Source organism: Trachurus trachurus (assembly GCF_905171665.1).
Source record: "Trachurus trachurus genome assembly, chromosome: 8".
Lineage (NCBI taxonomy): Eukaryota > Metazoa > Chordata > Actinopteri > Carangiformes > Carangidae > Trachurus > Trachurus trachurus.
The window spans coordinates 21,510,830-21,530,040 of NC_139905.1; the positions used below are offsets into that span (position 1 = coordinate 21,510,830).

At 39.8% G+C, this 19,211-nt stretch overlaps 1 protein-coding gene across 1 annotated transcript; it reads left to right on the forward strand.

Moving 5' to 3' along the window:
• Nucleotides 1-6,793: 6,793 nt before the first annotated feature.
• On the forward strand, nt 6,794-17,649 carry nubp1 (nucleotide binding protein 1 (MinD homolog, E. coli)). The gene is made up of 10 exons (XM_083976817.1): nt 6,794-7,018; nt 7,965-8,069; nt 8,237-8,370; nt 11,010-11,078; nt 11,966-11,998; nt 12,089-12,179; nt 12,288-12,442; nt 14,467-14,577; nt 15,907-16,093; nt 16,573-17,649. The coding sequence occupies exons 1-10, from the start codon at nt 6,988-6,990 to the stop codon at nt 16,623-16,625; spliced, it is 969 nt and encodes a 322-aa protein (XP_083832943.1). The 5' UTR covers nt 6,794-6,987; the 3' UTR covers nt 16,626-17,649.
• The last annotated feature ends 1,562 nt before the right edge of the window (nt 17,650-19,211 follow it).

Consider the following 19,211-nt stretch of genomic DNA (forward strand, 5'->3'; position numbering starts at 1 on the left):
GATGGGAAAGAGGATGGAGGGAAGAGACAGAAGAACGATGTAGGGGGAACTAAAAACCTGCTCTCTGACTAACAGGCCACCTTCACTCCCACTGAGGCGTTGCTGTTGTTGAGAGCTCATCCAGACAATTAAAATGAAAATATACACGGCATAGCCTACTGTTGTGAATGTCTTTTTTCCACACTGTTAGATACTGTGTCAGATATTGTTGGAAAATCTCAATAAAAAGATTTGGGGGGGAAAAAAAAGAAAATATACACTGTATTGGCCCCTCAGATCAATATTCTGATTTGATACTTGTGTCAATAGGATGACATCATGTATTGACTGTGGTCTAGGTTTGTTTGGTTTTAGCACAAAAACAACTCTGTTGGGTTGATGGAAAGATAATCAAGTTATGGAATATCTTGGTTACAATAATTAATTGATGACTGTTGGAGGGAAACAGTGACCTCCCATGTTGAACTTTTGATGTGCAATTCATCCACCCTGACCATCTGCTGAATTTGAGGCACTAAAGTAACGTCACCCAACTTCATCCTTTTCTCCTGATAGGCGAGAATTGAGCTTTGTCACTTGAATATTAAAATATGCTTCGAGTGCTAACTGGAAAAAAATAGAAAATTCTGCCGTAATTAAAAAAAAAAAAAGACCATCTCAATAAAGAAAGGGGGGGGGGGGGCATATTTCAGGGATATATGCTAACCACACATTGCATACTACCAAAACACACACACACACACACACTCAAAGGCAGTCCCTGTTGTTGTTTTTCCAGGTTTTTGTCTGGAGGACTGTAGAGTCTTTTTTCTTTTACTGGGTTTCATAATATATCTGAGTGACACTATAGGCAATATAACTGATTGTATCAATACGGCTTATACTGGCTTGGACTAAAGAGTGGATTAAAACATGAAGTCAATTCTCACTAGATCTTTCCAACACAACCACATAAGTTCCAAATTTATTTGGTTCAAATTTCCATCCAAAAGTTTTGTGATGGTTTGTTTTGTACTTGATCTATTGATGAGAGACAGAAAGGGAAGGGTGAACACAGCTCATTAACAGCAGCATGTCCTGATCACACCCTTTTTTCCATAAACGACATACTTCCCCTTCCCTTTTCAGTTGTGGGACTTTTCTTCCCTGCCACACTCATTCTCCCGCACATACACACACGCATGCATAACCTTAACATAACTCTCACTTTCCCTGTAAGAATTAACAGAAAGAGTTTTGTGTGTATGTGTGTGCGCGTGCACGCACACGTGTGTGTGTGTGTGTGTGGCATTGTTCCCAGTGTGATGACTGCTTGCGCGTGCAGTCAAGGCTTAACTTTTGTGCTGAGTAACTCTGTGACCAAAATCTGACCTGAGTCCATTAGTGTGTGTGTGTGTGTGTGTGTGTGTGTGTGTGTGTGTGTGTGTGTGTGTGTGTGTGTGTGTGTGTGTGTGTGTGTGTGTGTGTGTGTGTGTGTGTGTAGATCACTTGCTGAATGGACAGAATGTGTCTGACTTCATGATGGGATATCTGCTCAACTAAATACTTTGTGTGTGTGTGTGTGTGTGTGTGTGTGTGTGCGTGCGTGCGTGCGTGCGTGCGTGCGTGTGTGTGTGTGTGTGTGTGTGTGAGAGAGAAAGAGAGAGAGAGAGAGAGAGAGAGAGAGAGAGAGAGAGAGATCTGACAAGTGATGTCATTGCTCATGTGCACACAGAAAAGCCCACAGCAGTTACAGTTAATGATGAGTGTAGCCCACAGTTGTATCAAGGAAAACACAAATTCAGTACTTATTACACATACACCACTTTTCCACCGTAATTTTGGCCTGTTGGTCAGTCCACCATATTGGTTCAAACTAAAATATCTCAGCAAATGTTACATTAACTGCCATGAAATGTTGGACACACAGTGGTGAATCAATGACTTCAGTGATTCCCTGGCAAACCCAAATGCATTCCCATCCACCTCAGCTGTTCATTAGCAAATGTTAGCATGCTAACACACTAATCTAAAGATACTCTACTAAACATTGTTAGTTGTCACTGTGACCATACATTACCATGGGGGTCCGGCGTCCGCTCATAATTCCGACATCCCATTATTCCGAAAATCACCCAGTGTTCCGAAATCTCAATGTTTCAACATCCAATTGTTCCAACCGTATTAAACCCATGTTATGACATCCCGTTGTTCTGATATGTGATTATAGGCTACCAGGTGTCATAGATAGACCTCCTGTTATCAACTCTGGTGCAAGTTGTGCGCAAATGACGCGCTGGGGTTAGGGTTGTTTGGGGAGCTCTCCGCGGTGCTGACCGGCCCCCGGCAGGTGGGTTAGGTTTTGGGGATGGAAGCTGTGTAATACACAACATGCACAGGCACAGGCCTTCACTTTTATTAGATGGCTCTCAGGAATATTAGATTTAGGGTTAGGGTTAGGTTTAGAAACATTGAGATTTCAGAACAACGGAACGTCGGAACAATGGGTTTAATATGATCGGAACAATGGGATGTCGAAATATGATTTTGGAACAGTGGGTCATTTTCGGACTATAGAGGGTATGCGTTTACGTCACGTTGCCCTGGGACACGCCCCTATAAACAAACCTCCCTCAACGTGGCGAAGGATAGTGGTGGACACAGCGAAACTGGTTAAAACATGTAGTATCAAAACAAACTGAGGTCAGAAGGACTCAATGATCAGCTCCCCCAAACCATCTGGTCCACGGACACTGACATGTTGCCAGAAATCACTGAATCATTTCAAAATTTATTTATTCAATCAGTCATTAGATTTAACTAACCACTGGCCTCTGTCCTCCTCCTGCACTATCTACATGTTTGTTTACGTTGGGTGTTTTGATAATCAATCCTGTAACACACACAACTTGTTTGCTTTGTGGTAAAGACTGGGATGGGTACACAATACAAATCTCATAATTGTCCGTTAAATATAAGACTACTAAAGCAACATGTAGCTTAGCGGCCCACCTTTCTGCCAACAATCTCTTGGACAACTTTCAATCTGGTTTCCGCTCCTGTCACTCTACTGAGACTGCCCTAACTAGAGTAGTTAATGACCTACTTGTTACTGCTGACTCCGGATCAGTTTGCTTCTTGATTTAAGTTCGGCTTTCAATACTGTAGATCACTGTGTGCTTCTACACCGACTGGAGCATTGTGTTGGTGTTCATGGGCTGGCGCTCTCATGGTTCCAGTCCTACTTATCTAGCAGAACCCAATGTGTTAGTTTTAATAACTCTTTGTCTAAATGTTCTGCAGTTGTCTCTGGTGTGCCCCAGGGGTCTGTCCTGGGCCCTTTGCTGTTTTGTATTTACATGCTTCCTCTGGGTAGGATAATTGCTGAATACGGTATTCAGTTCCATTTCTATGCTGACGATACACAACTATACATTCCACTGCAGCCTAATGACCCCTCTCAAATTCAAAATCTTGAAACATGTGTAAACCGAATCAAGAGCTGGATGACTCACAATTTCCTCATGCTTAATACTGCTAAGACTGATCTGCTGGTGATCAAGCCTACTAATTATAAATATTTATCTGAGGGTCTTGGTCTGAATATTGATGGTTGTTTTATTTCTGAAAGTACTCTCATTAGAAACCTTGGTGTTACTTTTGACCCGACCTTGACTTTCCAGTCCCATATAAAGGATATCACTAAGACAGCTTTCTTTCACCTGCGGAACATTGCCAAAATCCGCCCTTCTCTGTCCCTGCGTAGCGCTGAGGTGGTTCTCCATGCCCTTGTGTCCTCCCGACTTGATTATTGTAATGTCCTTTTTTCCGGCCTTCCCATCTCTACTACCAGGAGCCTTCAGCTTGTCCAGAATTCAGCTGCTAGACTTTTAACGAAAACAAGTACATTTTATCACATAACACCTGTCCTAGCATCACTACATTGGCTGCCCATTCAGGCTAGAGCGGATTTTAAAGCCTTGAATGGTCTTGCACCTCTGTATCTGTCTCAACTGCTCACTCCCTACACTCCGTCACGTCCTCTTCGTTCCCTTGGTTCAAACCTCCTGGTCATTCCATTTATCAATAAAAAATCAGCTGGTGGCAGGGCCTTCTCCTACCGCGCTCCTTTTTTATGGAACGGCCTCCCACAAGATATCAGAAACGCCACATCCATCGCAATTTTTAAATCCCGTCTTAAAACATACCTTTTTACCCAATACTTTGATTAAACTAACTTATTTTAGCATTTACCTCTGGTGTTTTACTATTGTTTTATTGACTGTCATTATTGTAAACAAACTTTTAACTGCTTTATCCTTTTCCTCTGCTGTTTCTTCGAATGTTTTTTTATTTATCTGTTGTTATTATTGTACTTGTTTTTATTGGAAAGTGTATTGAGACCATGGTGATTTTGCACTTTAAATAATAAATTGACTGATTGATTGATTAGCTTTACGAAAAAAGAAAAAGGTTGAAAACAGTGGTGAATTTATTATTGAGCTGTTTCCAACCAACAAGGACTGAGGGAAACTATTGATTTTAGGGTAAGAAATTGTTCAACACATAGCAGCCTCCTAGAAATGGCATACAGTACTTCATTTTTTGTGTGAATTTAAAAAGATACTGTATGTTGTACTTGAATAGAATTAAAATGTTTCATTTTTTTAAGACATAGGGCTGCCCATATGTATCTTCTCATCTCACTTTCTGTTTCATTATGTGAAACTTTTGGTGTTAGTTGTGTATATTATATTGTCAACACTGATCTACCAGTTTATTACATGCACCTAATCATTAGGTTTGGCATTTAAAGTTCAGGTGGAAAGTCTGTTTTCAACCACAGTCTTGTTATTATCAATCATTAAGTTGCAGTATACTTTCATCTTGTATTGTACATAGATCAATGAGTTCTGTACGTATGGTCAGCTAGCCACTAAGTGACATAAATAAAGTCAGTGAAATATTTCGGTTTTTTTTTTCTTTCCTCCTACTGTCTTGAACATTACACACACTCTCTAAGAGCCAGTTCAACCTTTTTAACACTCCCATTAATGGATGTTGAGAGGCAGAGGATAAATTAGTGAAAGGGAAAGAGGAAGGATATCATAGCTATTTTACAAACCACTCCTAACTACAGCCCCTAGCTGCACTGTTGCTTTTATTTGCTCAGACTTTTATGCAGTATTGAGGAGTGAATTACACATAATGACACATATCCTCTCTTTTTTTGTCTTTGTCCTTGGTGTCAACTCAACCTATAACAGTGACTCAATCTACGGGAGACACATCTGTAACTACAAACAAGGACAGGTCCATAGCCATGACATATCAGGCATGCTTTATGGAAAATGACCAATGCAAATCTAACTAATATTTGCTACCTGTGTTCTGAATGCCATTTATAATCTTTACCATTGTCTCCAGCTATAATCAGTGCTCAGAAACACAATGAGATGATCCAGTTTTAACACGCTGTGCTCAAACAAGCTACCACAAATCTGAAAACAATGGTAAGCAGTGAATAAAGCTTCTTCGTGGTTCGTGTGAATATGTTTGCCAGTTAGAGATAGATGGGCTGACACAAAGAAAATATCACATTACACAGCCTTGACAAGGCAAATGGTTGGGGGAGGAGAGGGCACACACACACACACACTCACACAGGCGCTTATGTACAGTATGCACAAGTAAAACCCTATGAAATGTTTATGTAGAAACATACTGATAGTGATAGTACTGATGATTCAGAAAGCTGCACATGCCCCCAGTGGATCAATGAATGTTTTACACACACACACACACACACACACACACACACACACACACACACACACACACACACACACACACACACACACACACACACACACATGCACAGATGTTCTCGAACAGAGACGCACACACAGGTGCATCTCACCTCTCTTTGTTCTCTGATTGCTAGACAGTTGATACTCCTCCAGCCAATCACCTTTTACTGAAATGCCAACGAGCCAGTAAAACAACTTGTTCACTATGTTTAATGTTTTTGAATAGTGTCACTTTCCAACTACAAAGACTTACAAACATGACAAAACATGCAATACTCAGAGGCACACACATCATGTGAGCAAGAAAAGGTTAAAAATGCATTTTTAATTGCTACCTGAGGACATTAATATTTTTGTCCCCCAAGTTATGTTTCCCCTAAATTGCTGAATTCCTAAATGTACAAAATAAAATCATCATCATATTTCCATAGCCTAATTAATTATGTTAAATAGGTTACCAAATATATCAGCATTAAAACATTGTTCATTTTAGGAGCTTGCATTAATTGACTTGAATTTACTTATAAAAGTTGAACATGTACAATTATACAACCTCCTTTTCCTTCATTCTTTCTATGTGACCAAACTCTTGCTGGCATGTTGAATCACCAGCACCCCCTAGTGGGAAGAGTCTTTCATCTTGAGCACAGTTACAGCAACAACCCCGACTTTGCATCAGCCCCATACTCCTAATTCTGTTTGATAATAATGATTATGCACTGAACACCATGTTGAGAAATACTGAATACTAATAGGCTACTGTCAAATACTCCCAGTGTGTAACAACAAATGTAACAAATGTAATACATCAAACTGATTAAATTGTAGTTTCAGATAAACAGAGCACAATAATTATTTTAGTCGCTAATAGGCTACGATAAAAATGCTACAAAATGTCATCACGTGTAGCTTGTATAACTGACATGACGCATTTGTTACCGGTTGTAATCATCCTGTAATATTGAGGACGGGGCGTGTCATTGAACAGATATTTCCTTTAAAAAGTCCGGCAGAATCAGAAATGTAATGAAGCTTGACACCTTTACTGTTTTATACAACGTGTTGTCTCACAAAGTCTCACATAGCTGTTAAGTTACCGGTGAATGAGGTGAAGAAACGACCCCACTGGTTCTTCTTGCTGCGCGTAACCGGAACCATAGAGGAGGGACGACTTTACACGACGGACCCCCGTTCAAAGATGTCGGACGTACCAGACAACGCAAATGAACGTAAGTTTTAAAAACTGACAATAATGTTATTTTTTCTCTCTTTTTTTATCTCCATAACTGTAGTGATGGTTCACCATTTGGCTTTTTGTGATGCTGTCTCACTGTAAGAGCGCGTTGTGTTTTAAATAAACATCTGTCGCTGTTGACAACACAAACTACAACCTGAAATATTCCTGTATTTTTACAGTTTTTTTTTTTTAACGTCCTGTCACGTTAATCAGTTAAAATATCTGCACCTGGCCGTGAAGGGCTGGTGCCTTTTTATGTAAAGCGAGTAACAGTTTGCTTGTCTTCTTGTGTGAATTTCAGTGACGCACTTATTAAAGTGTTGTATTAAATAAGAGAAACGCAAATGTATTAGCCTATTGCTAAAGCAGAAATTTATCAGAACAAATTTGATGAAGACAGTTGAAGAATATTTGATGCGTTTGTATCGAAACGCCACATTGCTGCCTTAAATTGTGCTGAGTCACTGTGACACAGTCTTTAAGGGGTCGACCACCTTATATGTCAAGATATCATGACACCTTTGCTCTGCTAAATTGTTAGAAATCAAGTTTTATTGGTTGATAATAAATGAAATAGTGATCTTCTCAGTTTATTTAGCTTGGGTATATTGTAATATTGCTCAGGGTGAAATATTCAAAGCTGAAATCTCATGTTTTAGACGGTGACACCAGTCAATCAAATGCAAATGTTCTCAACTAGGCTATTGTTTGAGTTGTTTTTTATCTATATTTTGAAACTAAAGAATCCACAATGCGAAATAAAGTTGTGTGGATTTTTCTTCTGCACAGTGGGAGTTCAATATAATGCCCCAGTGTCCAGTGGGGTTTCAGAAAAGTAGCTAAAAGAATTGGGTTTTAGCCACCCAGACCAGGTTTCATTTGGTTTTAAAATGTGTCATGGGTGACACACTAGTAACTGAACTCTTTCATTCTTTCAGATTGTCCAGGTACAAATAGTGAGCAAGCAGGAAAGACGTCATCATGTCAGGGCTGCCCCAACCAGAAGCTGTGTGCCTCTGGAGCCACCAAGGCCCCAGACCCAGGTAAGACTGTTACCTCATTTTAAATCTGACCTAAATTTGAGCCTAGTGATTTATATCCAAGCTAATAACTCAGCAGGAAAAGTCACAACCAACCAGCTGAAGAGTCTCATTCTGCTGCTTTACACATCTCCATCCTTAAACTCTCCTTCCCTTGTCTCTCATCTCAGCCATAGCAGAAATAGGAGAAAAGCTAGCGACAGTCAAACACAAGATCCTTGTGTTGTCTGGAAAAGGAGGAGTGGGGAAGAGCACCTTCAGTGCCCACCTGGCCCACGCTCTGGCAAGTGACAGCACAAAGGAGGTAATGTTTTACATTATATCTGTCTAAGTGATCCAAACGGGGAGAATAGCTGAAGGTGGTCGCAGTTTTGTTGTGACATCACTAAGTTATAGGTCCTGATAGATCCTTTCTCTGTGCATTTGCAATAATAAGATAATTTTGCAGTATTATTATAGAACCTAGACTTACTGTGTGATCAGAAAGGCACAGATTTTCACTGTCTGGGTTATGGGACCTTTAACAGGAGTTTAAACCTGTGTTGTCTGGGTCAAAGTCACGTGAACTGTTTAACTTCTTCTATGCTTTTTAAATCTGTTCACACAGTCTAAGGCAGGCATGGGCAACCTATTCCACACAGGGCTGTGGGTTTTCTTTCCAACCAAGCAGCAGCACACCAGACTAGACTCATTTAATCAACCAATCTCAATCTTCAGACAGTTGATTGGTCAAACTGTGTGCTCTTGGTTGGTTGGTTGGTTGGTTGGTTGGTTGGTTGGTTGGTTGGTTGGTTGGAACAAAAACCTGCAGCCACACCGGCCCCTTTGTGGAATAGCTTGGCTGGTCTAAGGTTTAGCCTAAACTCAGTCACTGTGGTCTGCAGAACTCACAGAACACCACTAGAGGTCACTGCTGACATGGTGCGAGATCATCAAATTGAGCATAAGATTTCAGACCAGATTCTTATTTGATTAATAATCTCTATGAAGAAATCCTTAACCTCAGATTACTATATTAAAGCCTCTCATGTGTGTGAATCTACTTACGATATATATTGTGTTATTACAAGATGCCAAATATGCATCAAGAAATATTGAGATAACCACCTAACCTAACCCACATACCATGAAAGATTGCACCAGCAGATGTCATGAAAGGACAGTACCGTAGACAGGCAAATGTGTATTCTTAAATCATATGAGGGGAACAATATAGATGGTGGGAAATATATATATATTACTGAGATAGTTAAATGGATACTGCAGTAATCTTTAGAAGAAATGTTTTCTATCATATGGTTTTTTTTTCATATGGCATTTTTTTGTCACAAAGACACGTCTTTGTGATAATGAATGAATTATCATGCATAATAGAATGAGTGAATGTGCAACCAGGCCATGAGCTCATTGATAAAGTCACAACAGGGTCTGTTGTTCCAGTGGTGGTCTCTGTAGCACTGACCAATCTGCTCTCTGAACTGCAAAATTAGAAAACTGGTTTCCTCAATTAACATTTCCCAGGTTAATGTATAACATTACTGTCTATTTATTTATTTTTAGATCCCCATTAGCTGATGTCGTGTCATCAGCTATTCTTCCTGGGGTCCCCAGTGCAATTCAAACCAAGACTCACATTTATGTTAATACATAATCATAGTTATTGACATATCGCACCTGTATACATTTAACACAGACACTCATGCACATCCCATGTATAACGATGTGCTACAGGTCACTGTAACACAAACATGTACACAAACAGCTTAACAGTAAAGTCATAAAATGGCACAACTGACAGACACCACACAACATATAATATAACCAGTACAGTTCAGCCAAGTGAACCAACAAATTCTCCAAAAGGAAATCAATGTTGGGTGGAGTCCACACATACGAACATGGTGCAATAAGAGCTAGAGACTGTGGGAATATTGAGGCAAGATGCAATATATGAGAAGTGCAATAGTTATTTATTTACTCCTGATGAATTGTGAACTTAGTCGTACTGTCTGTAAGTGTGGTCTGTTGGTTGTGCGTGTGTGTATGGTTTTTAAACTGTTTTGCTGGACGCACAGCACTGATTGTCCAAGACAAATTTCCCTCCGGGGACAATAAAGTTTATTTTGATTGATTTTGATTGAATCATCCCAGAGTACATGTCGTGCTCCTTATATTCTACAATATCCTTAGATTGTTTTTCACTACCTTGTCTGTTTCGAGTTCATGTTTTTGATGCAATTGGGCAATGAGTTGTGTTGCATTCCTATGAATCAAGGTAACTTCCTTATGTAGCCAGATTAGCTGCTGTTAATCTGTGGTTTGTTTTTGGCACAGGGAACATACCGGTACATTTTACACCCCTACAAGTTAGACTTTAGCGAAATTGCAGATAAGTTAATCAGCCAAACAGCAGTAACACCATTCAGTTCAGTGTTTAACTTAGGATAATGTTTGTCTAACATATTAACAGCTTGGTGCCCGGGAAGTTTCCAGATTTAGTGTTAGTAGTGGTTCTTATTGCGAATGGAACATTGCTGGATTACTCCTGTGTGTTCTCAGACTGACCTGAATCCTGATATTTACCATATTGCCTTATGCCATATATTAGTCTGTGGGATGTGTTACTACATAACAATAGAAGTGAACATTTGACATCATCTATGTTAAAACTACTTGTGTCCAAAATCAATTTCAGCTGCACAAATACTGCTCTAGTGCAAAGACTGTGGAAACAACCTTATGAGTCATCCTCCTCCTCCTCCTCCTCCTCCTCATCTTCCTCGTCTTCCTGATGCCTTTGGTTTAGCCTTTGACAAATGTCAAGAGGTCTCTGACCTTATCCTCAATTCTCACTGTACACATTTGTACTGGTTTGCAAGGTTTAACATCAGAGTCTGTCACAGAACCGACCACATCAGAGACTAAAGGGGGTTCTGTTTTTAGGTTGCCCTGCTGGATGTCGACATCTGTGGTCCATCCATTCCACGGATCATGGGCCTGGAGGGAGAGCAAGTAAGTTTAGGCTTACGGCAGTATATGGATTAATAAGAAAAAGTTCAACACAACAAATAACCGAATTCAACAAAAAGTTGAATAGTGTCCAGGATTCCAGGATTGAAATTTTTTCCACATAAAATACTCAGTGAACTTATTTTCTGTGACATTTTAAAGGTCCAGTGTGTAATAATTGGCAAGTTTCATTGGCAACATCTGAATATACTACCCATGAATGTATTTGTATAAGTGTATAATCACTATAAAATAGAATTTGTTTTGTTTTCGTAGCCTTATAATTATTCTTTTACATATAGCAAGGGTCTTCCTTTAGAGAGTGTCGCCATGTTTGTACGGCAGCCCAAACAGAAAATCCAGCCAACCAGAGAGCGAGTTTCGCGTTCATAAATAAACCAATGAAGAAGAAGGAGAAGTAGGAAACAGAAGACATATCGTAAAATGGTTTGGATCTTCACCTCATTGCTCCATGCACCTGAAATACTCCCAGTCGTCTGAGTCATGGTAAACAAGTTTTTTTGTCCTCAGAGGCCACGACCACTTTGCCGATGGGAGGGGTGAGTGCGATTGAGCGAGCGAGTGTGCACTGCAATCTAGAATCTAAACGCTAGATATCACGGTTTTACCCCCATTTTACACACTGGACCTTTTAAACTCGTTTTTTTCTGACACATAATTTGGTTTTTAGTTTTCGCTCTTTTTTCTCTTTAAAGGGACAACGAGGAGTTTGTATTTCGTTATAACAAAGTCTCATATTAATGTGGATGAATCTACGCTACCCACACTTGTTAATGGGTCCATTATCGATAAATATATCGTTTTGTCTTTATCGTTATTTTGTTATTATAATTATTAGTGGTGGAAATGCTCTGTTGTTTTATGTGCAGGTTCACCAGAGTGGCTCAGGCTGGTCTCCTGTGGTGAGTCAATTCAAACAGTGCTGCCTACATTTTTAATGTCATTTTTTTGTACACACCTATATATGATTTGTGTGTGTGTCTCTGTTGCAGTATGTAGATGACAACCTGGCAGTCATGTCTATTGGTTTCCTGCTTGCTAGCCCAGATGATGCTGTGATCTGGAGAGGACCCAAGAAGAATGGTGAGTGTGTGTGTGTGTGTGTGTGTGTAAGAGAGAGAGGGGATGCAGAGAGTGTGACTTCTAGTTCTCCTTACACTGCTAACTTGAGTGGTGTTTGTCTCCAATCAGGGATGATCAAGCAGTTTTTGAGGGATGTGGACTGGGGTGACCTGGATTACCTCATCGTGGACACGCCCCCTGGCACCTCTGATGAGCACCTGTCGATTGTCCAGTACCTTAGCTCCACCCACGTTGATGGAGCTGTCATCATCACCACACCACAGGTATGCAGTTACATGCACATGCATAAGACCCATGACACTTACTACACTAACATTAATTGCTTAAGTAGCAACTGTAAAGGGAAATCCCATCGCTAGTCTACTTTCAATACTACTTGTGCTTCAGTTGGTGATGCTTTGGTGATGTTTCACAGGATGAACAATTGGAGGTGTTGGTTTAGCTGTTGATTTTTATGTAATTCAACTAATAGCGATAGTGACACTACAAACCACACAACCAAAAAGAAGCAAAGAAGGATGACTGTACAATGGCTGACCATGATATGGTGAAGTTGTGGAGGATGGGATGAGGATATCATTTTTGTCTCAACTGGAAAACCCCTTACTCCCCATACTGCTGTAACTGCCACCAGTTCTTTCTCAGCCTACACGATTAACCCACAGCTAATTACGGTAAGCCGCCAGTGTTGGGGGGCAAATAGAAAGTAATTCTACAAAGACTGTGATACAGTGGAACAGCCTTCAAAATGACTATTTGCATAAGTGAGAGGAAGTATACCTCTTTAGTAAACAGACAAAAAAACATGAAGGCATTGTTTGTTTCAGTACAGTAAAATAATTGTGACTTGAGCAAAAGAGTGTACAGCTTCCTACTAGTACCCCCAGTTGTCCTGTCACAGCTTGTGAGGAAAGCCAAGAGTCTTCATTGGAAGCTGTCGGTTGACAACATTTCCAGACTTGATAACGTCTTTGACTCCTTAAAACTGATGGTAACACTCAACAAACAGTGGCTCCTCTAGGCAATGGAGGATCTGAAAAAGATGCTAGCTGACTCCTTCAAAGGAGCAGAGGCTATAAAAAGGCACGCATAGCACTTCCAGTTTGAGGTGGCCACTTTCTGTCATTAAGATGAGATGGCAGTTGAGGGGTATTGTGCAAGTCTAGACACGATCCAACAGCCCAAGAACACTCAGAAAATAAGACTGCACATCTGCTGTGCGGAAAGGCAAAACCATAGCCCCATATGAGTGTGGGGCAGCTGTACGAAGGCTGAGACGCAGCAGTTGTTGGTACTGACATGAGACTGATAAGGGACTTTTTAAAACGGGGTCTGAATACACTGTGTGCAGTCTATTGAAGCAGCCACAAACATGGAGCCGTCTCCGGTGAAATTTTGCTTTTCACAAAATGGCAACGAATACAGGGCAGGATTTTATCATAAACTAATGAAAGCCTATGCTCAAGTGACCACAGGGTGCCCACACAAACTATCATGACACCATACAGAGCCACTGTTATTCATTTACTCTTAAAATAATAAAAGCTTCAAAACCATAGCAACATAAATACAGAACAGTGAAGCATAAGGAAAAATAATCGATGTGGATTAACAGACACGTCCATGCAACACAATACTGTGAAGCTCTAGTTGCTGACTTCACAGGTTTTTACATCTGATAAGGTCTTCATAGATACACAAATTATAACCAACCAAACTAACTAAAAAAATAAATAATTAAAAGAATAAATAAATAATTAAATGAAAAAGATTTTTTTCTGTCCCTTGTGTGTGTAGGTGACTGGATAACTTGTTCATCCATTCTACAATGTCTTGGAGCAGACTTTTAAAACTGATCTATTCTGCCGCTTCTAATTAAGTTGTTTTTGTCCTGAAAACACATCTAGATACTTAAATCAAGTCATGCCAGCCAGCAGAGGAGTCATTTCCTCATTCCATCAACTCTTACTTGACCAAACAGTGACCGCCTCCGAGGTGGGAATCGCCCATGGAAGCAAGTGGAATCTGTTTGATCTCAAGAAACAAGTAGTCTGGCTCTTCATATCAAACAGTATTTTCTCATACTCAAACATGTCAGCACACTGAAATCAGGGAGCTTAACTAAAAGGTTTTCTAACGGAGCACTGAAAGCAGTCGTGGGGGAAGGAAAAACTATTAAAACTAATCCTTTCTCTTTCTCTCTTTCCACTGGTCCTCCCCCACCCTCCCCATCTTCCTTTATTGGCTCTTTATGTCCATTTCTTTTTTTATGATTTTCTTCCTGTAGGAGGTGTCGCTGCAGGATGTGCGAAAGGAGATCAGGTTTTGCCAGAAGGTCAAGCTGCCCATCATCGGAGTGGTGGAGAACATGAGCGGCTTTGTCTGTCCCAAATGCAAGGTCACTGACAGATGCTCGGCACGCTCAGACACACACGTACAAACACAATGAAACTAGATAAAAAGCATGGAACTGCGAGAACATAAACTGAGCAAGCAACCAGGAAATCACACAAAATGATATTAATTATTATTGAATATTTAATAATGATCATATATATATATATATATATATATATATATATATATATATATATATATATATATATATATATATATATATATATATATATATATATATATATATATATATAATATAACCCTGATGATGTCATAGTGATGTCATTAGGGTCGTCTTGGACCTGGGTTACAGACAGGAAAGAACAAAAGTAGGCCAAACTTGGGGTGTTGCCCTGGTGTTTACCAGTAAGAAAAGATCCAACAAAAGACACCACAAAGTTGCATGCAAGTATCTTATATCTGTATCTTAATTTGCACTAAAGATTCAAAGTTGGGATATCCTAGCTTACACTGCCCTGATTTTGAATTATTTTTTCTTGCTCTGTCGCTTGTACTATCCACTTGACCAGATAGAGAAATGTTCAACTTGTATCAAGCACACATCTACAAACATGAGGTGGAGACTACAAACAACAAAGGAGAAAAGAGAGAAAAAATTATGTGTATAAAAAGCTTTCAATCTGTAGTCAGCAAGAATCCATGGTGACTGATTTCAATAGTGCTGTGAAAGAAGGAGTCATTTTAGGAGCAGACACTCAAGAGAGACTGTTTGAATGTGCCTATCAGAAAAACAGATGGAAATTAGCCCACGGGCTACAATCACATTTGCACGTACTACGGTACATGTTTTATTAATGTGCATTGTCCTGACTTCTAAATAAATAAATAAATTACAAATAAAAAAAAAATTACAAATGTAAAGATGACAGATTGTAGCCATTGGCTAATTTCCATCTGTTGTCCCTAGCAGATGTTCCCTGAGTAAAGTAGAGACAAATAAAAACAGGTAATCACATTCTTAAAACAAAGGAACAGCAAATTCAGTAGAGACGTCTGGTGAAGTGCAATGAATAACAAAGTGCAATCAGTCTTAATAAAGTGCATGTAGCAGTACATTGTACTATAAAGTGCAGTAGTCATTGAATAAACATGTTTCAATCAGTCAAATATACATTCAGTAATGTAATTCTAAAGTATACAGTTGTTGTATGCATTGTACCTGTATTATAGTGACCAGTTTCTACCACTGAACCATTTCTTTTCCATTCCTGGACTCAACATGTTAAAGAGAGACTCAGATCTAATGTAATTTAGGCTCCACAGAATCTAATAATGAACCAATAACTTTCCTTTGTCCTCTCTCTTACAGAACACATCACAGATCTTCCCTCCTACGAGCGGAGGTGCTGAGCGAATGTGTGCGGATCTGAACCTGCCTCTGTTAGGAAAGGTGCCACTGGACCCGAGGATAGCACGAAGCTGTGATGAAGGCAGATCTTTCCTCAATGTAGTACCCGACTCTCCTGCTGCTCAAGTCTACCAGAACATTGTACAGAGTGAGTGTTTACAATACTTACAACACACTCATGCACATACATGTCACTGCCGACCTGACTACCTCTTTCATCATATTGTGGATTTCACTGGATTCTTGAGTAAGGGAAGTTTGACGCAAAGATATAATTTGACTTCCATCGAAGTCCCTCATTGTTTTTGATGACTACATGGTTTACATGACATCCCGATTCCTGATTGAATTCAATGAAAGAAGAAGTGATGACTTTACAAATGGGAACCAGTCGACCAAAGGGGAAGAAGGAGGTTTGTATCGAAATTGGATAAATGTGCTGCAAGAGATTAAAGTTCAAGATCAAATGTTTGTGTAACTGATGATGTCTGTCAGGGAGTTTGCCTGGTAGACGCATACAGAAAAGACACAAACAACATAGGTCAATTTGTGAGCATGGAGATCATCACTGAGTTAACCAAACTATCATTTCATTAACACCAGCCCCACTCTTCTGTCCTCCATCAGGTATCCAGGACTACTGCTCCAACCGTGTGACAGAGGAGCAGAGCTCCACTTGAAGGTGGCCACACTGAACCACAGCACTGAGACAGATCACATGATGGCAGTGTAGTAGATATTAAACACACATATGAAAACCCATATCAGCAGTATTTTTTAGTATTAGTTTGGTGAACAGGCCTATTAAGCACTTGGGTACATTTTTCCCCTGCTGAAGATGTTGATTTTTAGACACGTTAGAATATATATTTACCGTACATAATATATTATTCACTGATGGAGTAGGTGAGTTCCTAAAACAGCTGTCAAAGTGAATATTTACAGCAGCAGAACAGTGTTTTTGGGATTGACTCCAGATAAACTTCAGTGCACATGGTAATGAAAGTAAAGGGACTTACCATACAGCACCACTTCTTGATGTTTAAAATAGCCAACACCACATTGGAAAACAAAGCTCGACGGCACAGTGGATAAGATCAACCCTGGATGACACAGACAGCCCTCACTGTTAGTTTGGGTCTTTTATGGTATTTGTTGACAACATGAGAAATATAGACATATACCAGGCTCATCCTTATGTCAAACTAAATGCACTATGAGAAGCTCAATCGGGTAATCATGCATACAAACAAGTATTAGAGGAAGTTAAAACCCAAGCAGTAGAGACACTAACCATTTCCTACAAAGAGAGGTTTTGAGTCTCAATTGTGATTTTGGATCCACTGGCCCTCATTGACCCTGGTTGTAGTTAATTAATTGTGCAGGAAGCTAAATGTTGCACCAGTTTGACTGAAATTTAACCCAAGAGGTGACCAGTTCACCAATTCTTTAAACATTCTCTCTGTTATTGTTATCATTCCACCTCTCAAATAAGGATAGTTTTCTTTAGAGTTGCCATCACATCATCAAATGACTATGTTGTTTCTCATTTAGAATAAATACACCAGCAACAATATACTCTGTGAATGTGGATTCCCTTTTTTTGGAATTACTGTTGTCTCTGGTCTGATGATTTGATTATATGTTGAAAAATAATAATGTATATATGTTAACTGATTTATAAAATAAATTACCAATAATGAACATTTTTTCTGTTTAATTACCTGAAGTGTGTGTGTGTGGGGGGGGGGGGGGGGGGGGGGGGGGGGGGGACTCAGCTGTGATAGCTAGTGTAGTGAAAGGGTTAACTGAGGTCTAGAGGAACTAAAGGCAAGTAGATGTAATGTCCCCTGAAATGACAGAAACACAATTGTGTATGTGCTCTCGTGTACTTGCTGTACATGGCAGTTCCTTCAGGGTTCACTAAAAAACACATGTGAAACTCCATCTGTATCCTGCTAACAGACAAACAACAGTGGCCAAAAAGTTTTCACACATTTCAGACATGAAGCTCTAGGTGTTGTTGTTTTTTTTAGATAACTTAAGTCCACTATAGAAACACAACTTTAATTTTAAAGAAAGAAAGAAAGGAAAAGCTAGAAAAAACAACTGGAGAACCATAATGAAAGCAAGTGCTTCCCCCAGCAACCACCAACATAGTTATCATGTAACGTCTGTGACGGATATAAAAATGCTGAGCATGATTTTGTATTAAGGTGGAAAGAGCAAAAGAAGTGTGTTGGCACAGTTGATAATAGCTTCAGTCATTAAAGGGATAGTTCAACATTTTGGCAAATTGGCCCATTGCCATAATCCCTATAGTTTTAGGAGTAGGTTTGTTACCTTTAAATGTCGGTGCAAGCTATTTTTTAGAACGGCGGAGCAGAGCCGCGAGTGGCTCAGAGCTACGCTACAGAGGCTAATGGGATTTCTTGGTCTCCCTCATCAAACTCATCCAATACACAATCCAACAACTACAAAACACTCTCTTGGACAAGTTGTGACCTGCACATTCACCACGCTATGAGATAATAACGGAACGTTAAGAGACAGTTTTTTTTTTTAGGCAAATGCAGAGACTGCTTGCCGAAAAACTGCCGCCGACAGGAACGCGCATCAGCAGTTTTGCATGAATTTACCTCGAAAACAACTCTGTCTCGTAACATTCCGTTATTATCTCATAGCGTGGTGAATGTGCAGGTCACAACTTGTCCATGAGAGTGTTTTAGAGTTGTTGCATTGTGTATTTGATTTGAGTTTGATGAGGGAAACCAAGAAATCCCATTAGCCTCTGTAGCATAGCTCTGAGCAGCTTGCGGCTCTGCTCCGCCGTTCTAAAAATAGCTTGCACTGACAATTCAAGGTAACGAACCTACTCTTAAGACTACAGGGATTATGGCAATGGGCCAATTTGCCAAAATGTTGAACTATCCCTTTAACACCGTTAAAGGGATAGTTTCCAGTATTGAAATAGAGACAGTGACAAAAGTTGCAGATCTGTGGGAAAGATGTAAATAGGGTCAGAGGTTTTGATGGACAGCACATTTGATGACTCTGGTCTTTGTGCATTGTGTAAAAACAGAAGCAAGAGAGGGATATGAATGAGAGATCAATGTCACTGGTTCAACCTATGGGGGAGAAATGTCATATGGTCAGATGAGTCATCCTTCACCATATTCTCAAAAAACGGGCAAGTTCATGTGTAATCTTCACCAAGAGGACAATAAGGACCTGAATGTTTGAGGCTCACTTCTAAAAAGGCAGTG

What these genes read in the sequence shown, in the direction of transcription:
- nubp1 (XM_083976817.1), top strand. Translation starts at nt 6,988, where the DNA reads ATGTCGGACGTACCAGACAACGCAAATGAAC. An exon ending in CAAGTGACAGCACAAAGGAG is followed by an intron (nt 8,371 to 11,009) that starts GTAATGTTTTAC and finishes TTCTGTTTTTAG; the next exon opens with GTTGCCCTGCTGGATGTCGA. An exon ending in GCTCAGGCTGGTCTCCTGTG is followed by an intron (nt 11,999 to 12,088) that starts GTGAGTCAATTC and finishes TCTCTGTTGCAG; the next exon opens with TATGTAGATGACAACCTGGC.